Genomic DNA, 12,301 nt, shown 5'->3' with positions numbered 1-12,301 from the left:
ATAGCTACTAAGCAGGGTCGTGGCCAATGATTGAGTTGAAACTGAAAAGTGTATTTGAACTTAGAAAGCGTTTGTGCAAGTTGTCAGTCGTTTTGAACATAATTTTGATGATTTGTGAGTGAAAACTAGCATTTCACAATACACCTCCAAACCAATAAATATGTTTATTGAATTTTGTTTACACATGACGAAACAAGTATTTGTAAGTAATGAAGTTTGGAATTTTTGATAACCACTTATACCCAACCAATTCACTTTAGTTAGATCATATTTCCTGGTTAAAATGGATCTAAATTTACTCATCACTGGGTGGTGTTTTCAGGTACATAGGAGTGAGTGATTCAAGTGATGTTCCACTATTCTACTACTTCGTTAAGTCTGAGTCGAATCCAAAATCAGACTCTCTTATTCTATGGCTAACTGAAGGCCCTGGCTGCTCTGTTTTATCTGAGAATGCCCTAATGTTATTTAGGAGATTAAAGCATCATGGATTTATTCCTCAGGCAGTAACTTACAACACTCTTATTCATGGGTTGTGCAAGTCGGGACGAGGAAAAGTTGCAAGAGAGTTCCTTAACAAATTGGTAGAATCAGATCATATCCCGAATGCTATCACTTATACAACCGTGATGAAATGTTGCTTCAGATATAGGCAATTTGAAGAAGGCTTTAAAATCTTTGCAGAGATGAGAAATAAAAGATATAATACATATGATGCCTTTACTTACTGTACAGTCGCAAATCTGTCACTTAAAACGGGGAGGATAACTGAGGCCAATGAGTACCTGGGGTATATCATTACAAGTGGCTTTAGCCTTTATATTGTGTCTTTTAATACCATTTTCAATCTATATTGTAAGGAAGGTCAGCTGGATAATGCTTTTAAATTGTTATACAAGACAGAAAAAAGAGGCTTGGAATCTGACAAGTACACCCATGCTATCCTGATTGATGGCTTGTGCAAGACTGGTAATTTAGAAGAGGCACATCAACAATTGAACCGTATGATTGAGATGAGTTTTGATTCTAACTTGGTTGCGTGGAATTCTTTTATCAATGGGTTGTGTAAAGCTGGTCACTTGGATTATGCTACGCAGATATTTGAGTCAATGGATATGAAAGACTCTGTTACTCACTCTACCATAGTTCGTGGCCTTTGCAAAGTTAGGAGGTTTCGTGCAGCATCTAAGTTACTAATATCTTGTATTAGAGGTGGCATGAAAATCAAATGGTTATTGATGGTCTTCGTAGTTGTGGAGTTACGCATGAAGCAACGAAGGTCCAATCTAAAATTCGACTGGCTAAGCTTCTGCATTATTAATAAAGAATGGTGCTCAACTTTGCCACTGATCTTTGTATGTCTACCTTCTACATATTTTACTTATTGTCATTAGTTATTTTTCATATTTTTTACTATTATTTTAATTTAATCTATGATCTTTATTTTTATAAAATAAAATTTTTTATGACTGCATGAAGCGCGGTCAAGTGCACTAGTTGAAATATTAAGTAGGCATTGCCACATTGCAAACTTTATCGTTTGATAGCTAACTAGTATAATGTTACGCCATGATCACAAACAATAATGTCCAGAAATTATAATTTGCACACCTACAATGCTGCCTATTAATTGCATGTATATATAGCCGTTTTTATTGTTTTCACATCTACACTTTTTTGGGGTCCTATTGATTTTGACCCCACCCTCCCCATCACCACCATATATATATATATAGTAATAACACAGTTAAGTAATAACTTTTTGTATTTGTGTAATAAATATAACTTAAGCTTAGGTCTGTGCGGATAAATTATAATGTGAAGTGAAGTTTAAATAATGGTTGCATCCAAAGGGAGAAGACTCGGCGTGGAAAATTGGAAATATATATATATATATATATATATATATATATATATATAATATTAAATTTAGGAAGTATTATTTAAACAGTTATAATAACCATCAAATAATGAAAGTAATATTTCACTGGTATCCCCTAAAACTCAAACAAAAAAATGAAATGAAAAATAAAGTAAAGAGACACATTAATATGAACATTTTATCAACAATGGCCAACACTTCTTCAAGTGTGACTATTTTAGGTAGACCTCGGACTTAGTAGATAAATATATCATTATCGTGATAAAATAAAAGTATCAAAGGCAAAAAAAAAGAAGTTTAATTTAAGAACACAAAAAAGAAAAATTAATGTAATCTCTAAAGAAACATATTATCTCTCAAAAATCTTATTAGGACATAGAAGCAAGAGAAAAGCGATCCATATAATAAGCAACACCAACTAATCGAGATTAATATAGTTATTATTGATACACTTCGATTGGATCGATCTATATTTATCTAGGATTTTTCTCTTAGTTTACTTAAAAGATTTACACGCCGATAGCGGAAAAAACACAAGGAAAAGGGAAAGAAAGAATTCAATATGCGAAGTTGAGAATTTGATACAATGATATAAATAGGTGCAACCATCAAATAATGCAAGAAATAAAGCACGGGTGTAGTAAGGCGAAGTAATATTATGATGAATGAATTTAGATAAATTCAACAACTTTTGTTTAAATATTACATTATATCAACAAATTATATCTATCTTTCTTTATATATACACACTATTTCAAACTCAATAATCGAATGAATTATGAATTTGATAATAAATTTAAAACACATAAATTTTAAATCTCGACTCTTTCCTCTAGAAATAGTGCCCCTTATATCAAACAAGAACCAAAATGTAGGGGAAAGAAACTAGAGAAAGCCATTAACTAGCATTTAATCAAAAGGGACAGACAATATTATAATTGCCCACACTAACTTGTCTCCGCGTTTTTAAAAGGAGGGATGATCTCCATTTTTTATTTTGAATTATAAATATATTTTCCCTCTGTCTCAAAACAATTGAAATATATAAATTTTGCTCAATTCTTGAAAAAATTTATTAAGAGTATTTTTTGACTAATATATTCTTTATCCTTCTTTAATCTTCATCTATTACGTCTATTTTGAGATGGGATATGCCTTAATCATATTTAAACCTCTAACACATTTTTTTTTTTCCGCTCAAAAACAAAAACGACTTTTAAACCACTTTGGACGTGACTATTCGGGCAATATAACAGAGGGCCCAAGACTTCACAAGTAGGGCCTCATATGGAAGCCTTTCATACTATTAGGCCCATCATGCTATTGGGCTCCATTTGTATGACACGCAACAGTTGGAAAAACTAGCATACTTAAGACTTAAATTATGAAAAATAATAATATTTTAATGAAATTATAGTGTGTAACAAACATAACATTATTTTAAGTATGATCCTCCGCTCACTAGTTTTGAAAAGTTCCCTTTTCATGTCACTCTCTTTCTCTTTCTTTTAATTGATTTTTTACTTTACCTCATTTTGAAACTAAAACAAATCTTACATATTTGCGTGATTACAAAAGAAATAAACATTGATATTTTGAGTAATTGCTATAATTTTATGTATGAACAAACCTATTTATCTTCGTAAGGTAGGAATAAGGTTTGATGCTTATCATCATTTTTATATGCAATTCGTAAGATTACATTGAACATATCATTATTGATATTAAATTATTAAAAAATAATTCATTCAATGTAATTTGATGAATAAGATTTGAAAGCATATAATATACAAATATCTTATCACTATAGAACCTAAGTTTGAAAAGCAAAACAAATGAATAATTGACAGTAACCAATATTCCATTAAATTTGAATGCCCAAACTATACGCCGCGAGTTAAGATGCATTTAATATTTCTCAGAGATATTTTCAATTTCAAATATTAAGATTTTATTAATTCCAATTTTAAAGAATATTTTATCAGAAGTAATAACTGTCCGATATGCGTTTTTTTTTTTTTTTTTTTAAATTTGTACAGTATGCATAGGAGGAAAGAACTTAAAAGCATTATCCCTCTTTCCCGTATACGTTACTTTGTGTTTTCCAAGAAAGTAACGAAAAAATATTCTCATAAATCCCGTATTTCGAGGCACATGGATAACGACCCCCCTTAACTATTTATAATTACCACTTTAGTACTCCACCTTTTTGTTGTTTTTCTGTTACCCTCCCATCCCCGCGTTGGTTGTTGGTCGCCATAGCTGAGAGTTTGTTGAATGGGGTCCCAACTTCTTCATGTGGACGACAACTCTGCTGCTGGTCTGTTATTTCTCTCTCTCTCTCTCTCTCTCTCTCTCGTGGGCTTTTCGCCAATTTCTTTAAAGGGTTTGAGGGTGTGCATGTATCTCTATTTTTGTGATTTTTTTTAATGTCTAGGGGTTTGGGGGTGTGCAAATTTCTATATAATTTGTGGGTTTCTTGAAAAGTTTGTTCTTTTATCCGATTTACATTTATATGGCTTGAGGGTTTATCTGGCGGTGTGGTATCCCTTTTGTTGTTTGCTTGTATATTTTTTTGTTTGTTACACCGTTATCCGTCCCGAGGGAGGTCTATCGGAAGCAGTCTCTCTACTTCACCGGAGATAGTGGTATGGACTGTGTACACTCTTTACCCCAGATCCCACTTTGTGGGAATACATTGGGTATGCTGTTGTTGTGGAGGGTCTAGTTTCTCTGCTTTGTTTCCTGTTGGGTGCATCCATAAAGTAATGTTTGTTCCAAGTTCTCATTTTTTTAATGTTGGCATCCATAGCTTTAATCGCTCGAGATTTGCCATGTAGGACGCATGTGTCTATTTGTTCAACGTTTAAGTACTTACTTGTGCACACCCAAAGTTGGAGGGTGTATATGTCAGCTGAGGACTTGAGGTCAAGTTAAAGGGCACATTTATGTATTATGATTAATGAGAAAAGGTAAATTGGTTTGATGCAAAAGTAGATTCATGGTTTTTTAATGCATTATTTAAGAGCTAATCTGGTATGGGGATAAAAAGAGAAGAGGGGAGAGGGGTTGGGCGTTAAATTCTTCCAGTGCCATCAGATTGGTAGGCAAAAAGATGAATCATGTTCAGGTGTTTGAAAGGGGAAAAAGTTTAAGATATTAATTTCACTTGAATATTTTATTAGTGACAGCAGAAGAAAATATTAAGGTAAGTTAAACAGTTAGTTTTATAGAGGGTACATCAGTTCAAAGTTTCAATTTTGAATAGTTTAATAAATTAAAAATTCTTCGAAGTGGTATAGTAATTGAACGGTTGCAAATATTTTATATCGTCCCAAAAAGGAAAGTGTTACGTAATTGAGGCAGGTGGTTACTTGAGTTTATTAAAAAGAGGAGTGTTTATGGATTTATGATGTCTTAAGCTATTTGAATTTTGAATATTGTCGAGCAGTCTTGTAAAAGTTAATACGTAGTCATGGCATGGATTGTGGATGTATCAACTGATTAGTTTTCACAGATTTTGGTTGAAATTTAAACTGTCTGGCAGTGGTTTACTTATTTTATATATTTGGAAATTTGTGTGCTTCATATGGGGTTTAGGGTAGGAGTTAATCTTAGGAGGTCTAGTTTTGAACTTTGACCAAAATGCCAGCCTTTTCAAGGTAACCGAGTAATATCTTGTGTTTCATGTCCAACTATGTTTGCCTAGTATAATCGCTGAATCTGGGCCGAATGTGTTATTCAATAAATATTAGACCACAACTTGTGAAGCCTATGCGTCTAATGATTTGATAAAGGTTTATGATGTGAAGGTCTATGTAGTCTCTTGTTCATTGTGTAGGATAAACCCAAAATCAATACATAGTACCAAGATCTCGAATGGTGAATTTAACTTGGAAAATGATTTATATATTCCATCAGGACTCCTTGACAAACACAATAGGGAACTGGAGCATCTGAGTCTGACTAATCAGCCACTAAAGACAGTTAAATTCTTCAGTTTAGCTGTTCTAAAGTGTCTTCAACAATTCTCAGTTAACACTATCAAGTGCAGCTGTCTTGTGGTCATAGTGCTAGCTACCGCTGGTGGGATTTTGCTTTTGACACGTGGGAGGGTGTACGAGGTGGTATGTTGTTTATTCTTGTGTTACGATGCATTTCGTCATAGTGGAAGATACTGTGTGACAGGTAGAGATTAATTAGTTAATAGCTGCAAATTTTCTTTTGCATTAGACAACACAATTGATATTATTTGTAGTTAAAAATTGTCTATCAGCTTACGCAAATAAATTTAACTTTGCTAATCCATTTGTCTCTTAAAACTTTGAAAACTTGGGAGTTTGTTGTCTAGTGATTGAAGGAAAGAAGCTCCAAAAGCACAACCATTGATACATTTTATTTCTGCACTGGTAGATTATCTTCCGATATCCTCCTTGTGATGACAGTGTCGTATGCATGCATATCTAACCTTTACTCTTTTATTCTGATTTTATGTCTGCTTTACTTCAAGACTCTGCAGCCTGTTCTGGAGATTCTCAGCTATCTACGGTTTGGACTCTGGTGGCTAGTTCTTGGCGTGGCTTCATCAATTGGCCTAGGTGAGTGGACATTTGCTCTTGGTATAATGTTATACTATTAAACGAAACCTGTTTAGTATATATTTATAAAAACTTGAAGTCTGTTAAGTCTTCTCAGTCAAGTGAGTGATAGGCTGATAGCATTGTCTTTAAGTCACAGGTTTCTTCTTTGAGATAGTATTTGTGTTCCAACTTTTGGTAATGTACTTCTAACATATGACTGTCACCTATATTCCTACTTGACCGCTCCTTAATTAATCATGATATATCATCTCTAGCAGGAACAGACTGTTGTAGGTAACGCATACTAGTCTCAGTTTCTTCAATGTGGTATTTTAGCTGAATCCCATTTGTGTTAATGTACTACTAAGGTATGATTGTCACCAATGTCATATTTGGCCCTTCCTTAACCAATCATGAGATCATATCTAGCAGGAAAAAACTATTGTATGTAATACATATTTTTCTCATTTCCATTAAATGTAGCATTTTAGCTGAATTCCTTTTGTGTTTTGTCCAAACTAGATGAAAGACAGAACTTTGGAAAATAATTGGCAACTAGACTTGAGCAGCTTTTCTTTGATCACATTTTGAAGTAGTTACTTCTTTTTGTATTTGTAGAGATAGTCCTATTGGTTTTGGGGAGCTAGTGTTTGAAGTTTGATGTGTTAGTTTGCGTCTTATGATGCTCATGCTATATACATAGATATCTGGTGAATGTTTTGCATGATAATCAAAATGTTATCAAGTTCAATCATGTGGCAAGATGCTCGTGTTCTAAATATTTGTGGTATAATATTAAGCAAGCAATTTAACTGAATTAACTGTTTAGGTGTTTTCAGTTGTAATCATGGTGCAGAATAAGGGTCATTATATTAGCATAATTTTGAGTGTGCTGACTATTCTACTGCAAATGTACTATCATGCTGCTGGATGAGCTTTCTTTTTTTAGAGATCATACTTGGTCTTTTAAGTCATTTCAGTTCTGGTTCCTAAATCTAATCGCTCTCAACAGAATATTTCTGCTTTATTGCTGGTCTTTGAAAGTTCTATTGTATATTGAATAATCTGGAATGGCTTTGATTGTAATTACACTTGCAGTCTATTTACTCTCACTTATATATTTGTCATTCCTCACTCATCGTTGTCTCTCTTTGTTTCTTAAAGGATCTGGTCTGCACACTTTCGTCTTGTACTTGGGTCCTCACATAGCTCTATTCACAATAAAATCTGTGAGCTGCGGAAGGGTTGACATAAAAAGTGCTCCATATGATACCATTCAATTAAGAAGTGGTCCTTCATGGCTAGATAAGGACTGTTCTGAATTTGGCCCACCATTATTTTCTCTACCTGGTGATCGGGTACCATTGACCAGCATACTGAACCAGGTTCAGTTGGAGGCTATATTGTGGGGTATTGGAACAGCTCTCGGAGAGCTTCCTCCTTACTTCATCTCTAGAGCTGGTAAGCAGCATTTCCAATGCGATTTCTTCCTGTACAGTAGTTCTTTGCATCATATTTGATCTTCTCGAAATTTATTTATTCCAAGTAATTGTATAACAAGATATCTTTTTGTAAACGTTTTTGCAAGATATTTTTTATATTTGTGATCTGTTTCTTTATATGTTTCTGGGTCGATAAGTCCAAAGACAGTCGTTTTAGCAATCATACTTATTATTGCCATTTATAACCCTTCCCATTTCTAAAAAGTGGCTAGAAAGATCTTACTTCCAGGAGCCCTTGGGACACACATGTTTCTCTTTGATCCTTTTTAACTCTGTTGGAGGTATTTTCAAGTCTGGTTAAGGGCCGACTGGAAACTTTACAACTTTTAGCTCTTTATTAACCTCTTCCCTTGGAATTACACCGACTGGTGATCATCCATAGCAAAGATATTACTCAAAAAGGGACTACAAGACATCTTCTTTGAGCAGTATTCTACAGTCTTCCTCCTTGGAGTCCTTCCTCTAGATCCGAATAACTCTGGGAATGTTATTTCAGCTGAAGGTTTGAGATAGAGCATAAATTCTTATCTAAGACCACTTACCATCTTCCTTCTAGAGCAATTGAACTTTCTTGCTTCAACTTGAGGCCTTTTTTTCATTTCTGTAATGTGTCAGGTTATCCACAAAAAAGTTTTTGAAATATGGTTCTAATTATTATCTTAATGAGTATTGCTTTATAGTAATGCATTACTGGTAGAAGATTATGTGGTACTGATGTTTCTCGTGTTCTTCAAAATTGCAGCTCGTATATCTGGTAGTGATGGTGAACTTATGGAAGGTTTGGATTCTGCTTCAAAAGAAGATAGTGGAATTATCAGCAATCACTTAAGACAGATAAAAAAGTGGCTTCTTTCTAACGGACAGTATTTGAATTTCTTCACAATTCTGGTTCTTGCATCGGTAAATCCTAACTCATTGTTCACAATGTTGTGGACTTGTGTCATCAACTTTAGTGTTTTTCTTCAAACTGCGTCTATTTAACCCCTCCTTTTGATCTCTACATTGCTTTATTTGTCAACCTTCATTAAGGGTTTTCAACTTATGCTAGAACAAGACCACTAACCCCCTTACCCCTGGACAGAAAAAAGAAAAGAGAGAAGAAGAACCTTTTACTGCTTCCTCAGTTTTTTCATTTGGTAAATAGTGAAATATACTCTGTTACGGTCTCTGCTTGGTGCTATATTGTTCCAAATTTATCACATTTTCAACTTATGCTAGAACAAGACCACTAACCCCCTCCCCCCTTGACAGAAAAAAAAAAGAGAGAAGAACCTTTTACTGCTTCCTCAGTATTTTCATTTGGTAAATAGTGAAATATACTCTGTTACGGTCTCTGCTTGCTTCTATATTGTTCCAAATTTATCACAATAAGTACGAACATTTAGATTTGATATACTTTGTTTTCTTCACTCTCCTGATGTTCTTTTTTTCCATCCTTTTGGGAATATTAGCAATTCTGTGCACAATGCTGAATGGCCCTTTTTCTAGCTTTGAAGTTAAATTTATGGTATCTTACGTTTATTCAGATCATTCCAGATCTCAATTGATAGACTGATTGTGTAATTACTTGCAATTATAACCCCCCTCCCCTCCTCAGACACACAGAAAAAATGATCTGGAGGCTCTGCTGTACTATATGTTTCCTGGTGGGTGGGGATGCACAATTATGTCTTGTCCTTTCTAACGTTTGTGAGGATTCACAATCACACTCATCCTTTATAACATTTATGTCTTTTGATGCATGTTGAATTTGTTAATGCCCATCCATCTTTTTGTTTGTCTCAATAACCTATTTAATGCTCTCTTCACAATCATACTCGTCCTTTATAACATTTATGTCTTTTGATGCATGTTGAATTTGTTAATGCCCATCCATCTTTTTGTTTGTCTCAATAACCTATTTAATGCCCTCTTTCTTTCCTGTGAAGGTGCCAAATCCTTTGTTTGACCTTGCTGGTATCATGTGTGGGCAATTTGGCATTCCGTTTTGGAAATTCTTTACAGCAACACTCATCGGGAAGGCGATTATTAAAACTCACATACAGGTCTGCATGAACCAAATGTTATTTTTTTATTTGATAAGTAAGATAATAAGTATTACTGATATAAGTCGACAAAAGAAGATGTTCTTTTCTAAATAGCTAAAGAAAATGCTGAACAAAAGTACCTCTGAAAGAAAGAGATCATTACAGACTGTGTAGGGAACTATGAAAGTCAATCATGTCTTAGGCCTCTCACAGATTGGCGTTGAGCATGTTGCACCAAAAAAAAAAAAAGCAAAGATATAATCTAAAATTTACAATATTGTCATTCTTCTTCTCAGACTCTAGCATTTCTTTCTTTCGAAAGGATCCACCAAACAGCCACTGCTAGAGTTCCAAACCCCAAGTGAAGCCTTTCCTGTGCTGTGCTAGCTGCCAAATGTTATCATTTGTTGTTAAGCTCTCAATGCTTCCTGCTTCTAAATATTTGAACGCGAGCCAAACATGTTTGCAAATTTCTTTTGGTATAAGACGGGTGGATATACAGTTACCAGACTCTCCAGCTCCTGCGTTCTCCTCCTCATGTTTTCTTATATTCTCACTTCCCTCCACCGTGTTCAGCCCGCCTGCTTCTTCAATCTGTCCTTACTTTTATTCTCCCTCTTCATGACATATGAACCATCAGATACTGCACTGTCGCCTGTGATCCAAAGCAGATTGTTGAGACTCTATACAAACCATGAAACACCATGTCTACAAACATATATAACTATTATGCGCTGTAAATTGGATTGATTTGGACAGACTTTGCCTACCATCATGTGTGAATACGTCTGCCCTTTTGGAGCTTCATAAACTAATCGCTCTTCGCTTTTGTTCAAGACCCATACCATCCTAGTGACGTTAAATTTAGTGGTTGATTTGAGAAAGTTACTTTGCAGACAGCATTTATCATTTCAGTTTGCAACAATCAACTGTTGGACTTGATAGAAAATCAATTATTTCGGGTGCTTGGTCTCATCCCTGGATTTGCGTCGTTCCTGCCAAGCATCATTTCCAAACTACAAACAGCTAGAGAGAAGTACATGGCAGCATCCCCTCCAGTGTCTGGTGTTAAGGTAATACACTGGACTCATGAGGAAAGAAAAAAATATGTAGATGTATGCTCGGAATACTCTTTCATGCATGTTTTTTCTCTATGCTAAATGTAACGTTTGTCCTTTCACCTTCTGAGCTGGAATGTATCTTTAACTTTACTGTTGCTTTATAGGTGTAGAAGGTTTGGTTCAAAGAAACTTAGCTGTTTTCCAGTTGGCACGCATCAAAATATAGCACAAGGCATGTAACTTGTTAGAAAAGGAAAAAAGGCCTAACCCTTATAGGTACTATGATGGTAAAAAGAGGTATATCATCTGAGGCGAAACAGTGCTGTGTCACCATCTGAGAGCCTCTTCTCCTTTAGCTTATTTTAACTAAAAATAAAATTACTAATCTTAGCATAAGATTTCTGCTTGATATGTAAACCACTATAATCAGAGTGTCTGTTCACACCCGCAAGTTGTCACCTGAAATCTCCTTGGCTAATGATCTATTCAAATGTGACCTCATATGGTAGTCGTTAGATCTTTGTGAGCCTTCCATGACCCGTCAACCCCCTTGTGTCTGGAGAGCCGGTATTACACTAGGATGCCCACTGTTATCTGTTGAACAAATATGTAGTTTAAGACTCTGCAAGCATCACAAGAGTCACGACATAATCAGTTTATGAACTAAAAACCTATGTTCTGCTGCAGGCAAAGAAGTGGGATCTTTCGCTTGTTTCAGTGTGGAACACTGTTGTGTGGCTCATGCTCTTGAACTTCTCAGTGACGATTGTTAATACAACTGCCAAGGGCTATCTTAGAGAGCAGCAAGAGAAGGAGCTGGCCGCGCTTGAAGAGAATCGTGCTAGGGAATAATTGAGAAATTTTTGGGGCTAATTGGTCTGTTTTAGACTATCAATAATTGGTCTCTCTCTCTCTGCCCTTCTCCATTCACTACTATGTTTTTGTCTGCCACAAGACTTGAGCTTGTGACATGCACCTAATTCCTAATTTACACACTGTGCTAGAGTTCTTGCCTCTAAAATCAAAGCTTTTATTTTATTCTCTCGGTATCAATTTGTTGGTGGAGATACTTTCGTTATGGGGCACAAAAATTAGCATTGTTTGCAAGTTTGCACTGTCTAAATGCAACTAAATGAAAATAAGTCCAAGGCTAAATGAAAACTAGACCAACTGACCAAGAGCAGTGTCATACAGGCTTTCCATACTCTTTTAAGAATCTATAGGTTTCAATATTGCGATAAGTGCTCTC

General features: G+C 35.0%; 1 protein-coding gene, 1 long non-coding RNA gene and 1 pseudogene across 5 annotated transcripts; 2 read left to right on the top strand and 1 right to left on the bottom strand.

Annotated features, from left to right (window-relative positions):
* Window positions 1-209: 209 nt before the first annotated feature.
* On the top strand, window positions 210-1,321 carry LOC124886681 (annotated as a pseudogene).
* Window positions 1,322-3,974: 2,653 nt separating this feature from the next.
* Window positions 3,975-12,093, top strand: LOC107854879 (vacuole membrane protein KMS1). 4 transcript variants are annotated; one of them, XM_016699874.2, is made up of 8 exons: window positions 3,975-4,202; window positions 5,804-6,009; window positions 6,393-6,480; window positions 7,627-7,923; window positions 8,707-8,864; window positions 9,893-10,009; window positions 10,888-11,064; window positions 11,740-12,093. In XM_016699874.2, exons 1-8 carry the CDS (start codon window positions 4,160-4,162, stop codon window positions 11,902-11,904), a joined length of 1,251 nt encoding a protein of 416 aa, XP_016555360.2. In that variant the 5' UTR covers window positions 3,975-4,159; the 3' UTR covers window positions 11,905-12,093. The 4 variants fall into 4 exon arrangements, with proteins under 4 accessions (XP_016555360.2, XP_047250633.1, XP_016555362.2 ...); XM_047394677.1 differs by having other exon boundaries at window positions 3,999-4,202; window positions 6,402-6,480; XM_047394678.1 differs by lacking the exon at window positions 3,975-4,202 and adding an exon at window positions 4,298-4,854.
* On the bottom strand, window positions 10,224-10,891 carry LOC124886443. Its single transcript, XR_007043616.1, has 2 exons — window positions 10,762-10,891; window positions 10,224-10,646 (listed from the first exon to the last, which is right to left on the bottom strand). It is a non-coding gene; the product is annotated as an uncharacterized LOC124886443 (long non-coding RNA).
* Window positions 12,094-12,301: the final 208 nt, after the last annotated feature.

The sequence above is a fragment of the Capsicum annuum genome, chromosome 8 (assembly GCF_002878395.1).
Source record: "Capsicum annuum cultivar UCD-10X-F1 chromosome 8, UCD10Xv1.1, whole genome shotgun sequence".
NCBI classification, from domain to species: domain Eukaryota; kingdom Viridiplantae; phylum Streptophyta; class Magnoliopsida; order Solanales; family Solanaceae; genus Capsicum; species Capsicum annuum.
This window is presented reverse-complemented; position numbering and strand designations above follow the sequence as displayed.

Bases quoted from the DNA above. Each gene is read 5' to 3' on its own strand.
- LOC107854879 (XM_016699874.2), top strand. From the start codon at position 4,160: ATGGGGTCCCAACTTCTTCATGTGGACGACAACTCTGCTGCTG. The intron at 6,010-6,392 runs GTATGTTGTTTA...CTTTACTTCAAG, and splicing joins GTGGGAGGGTGTACGAGGTG to ACTCTGCAGCCTGTTCTGGA. The intron at 11,065-11,739 runs GTAATACACTGG...GTTCTGCTGCAG, and splicing joins CTCCAGTGTCTGGTGTTAAG to GCAAAGAAGTGGGATCTTTC.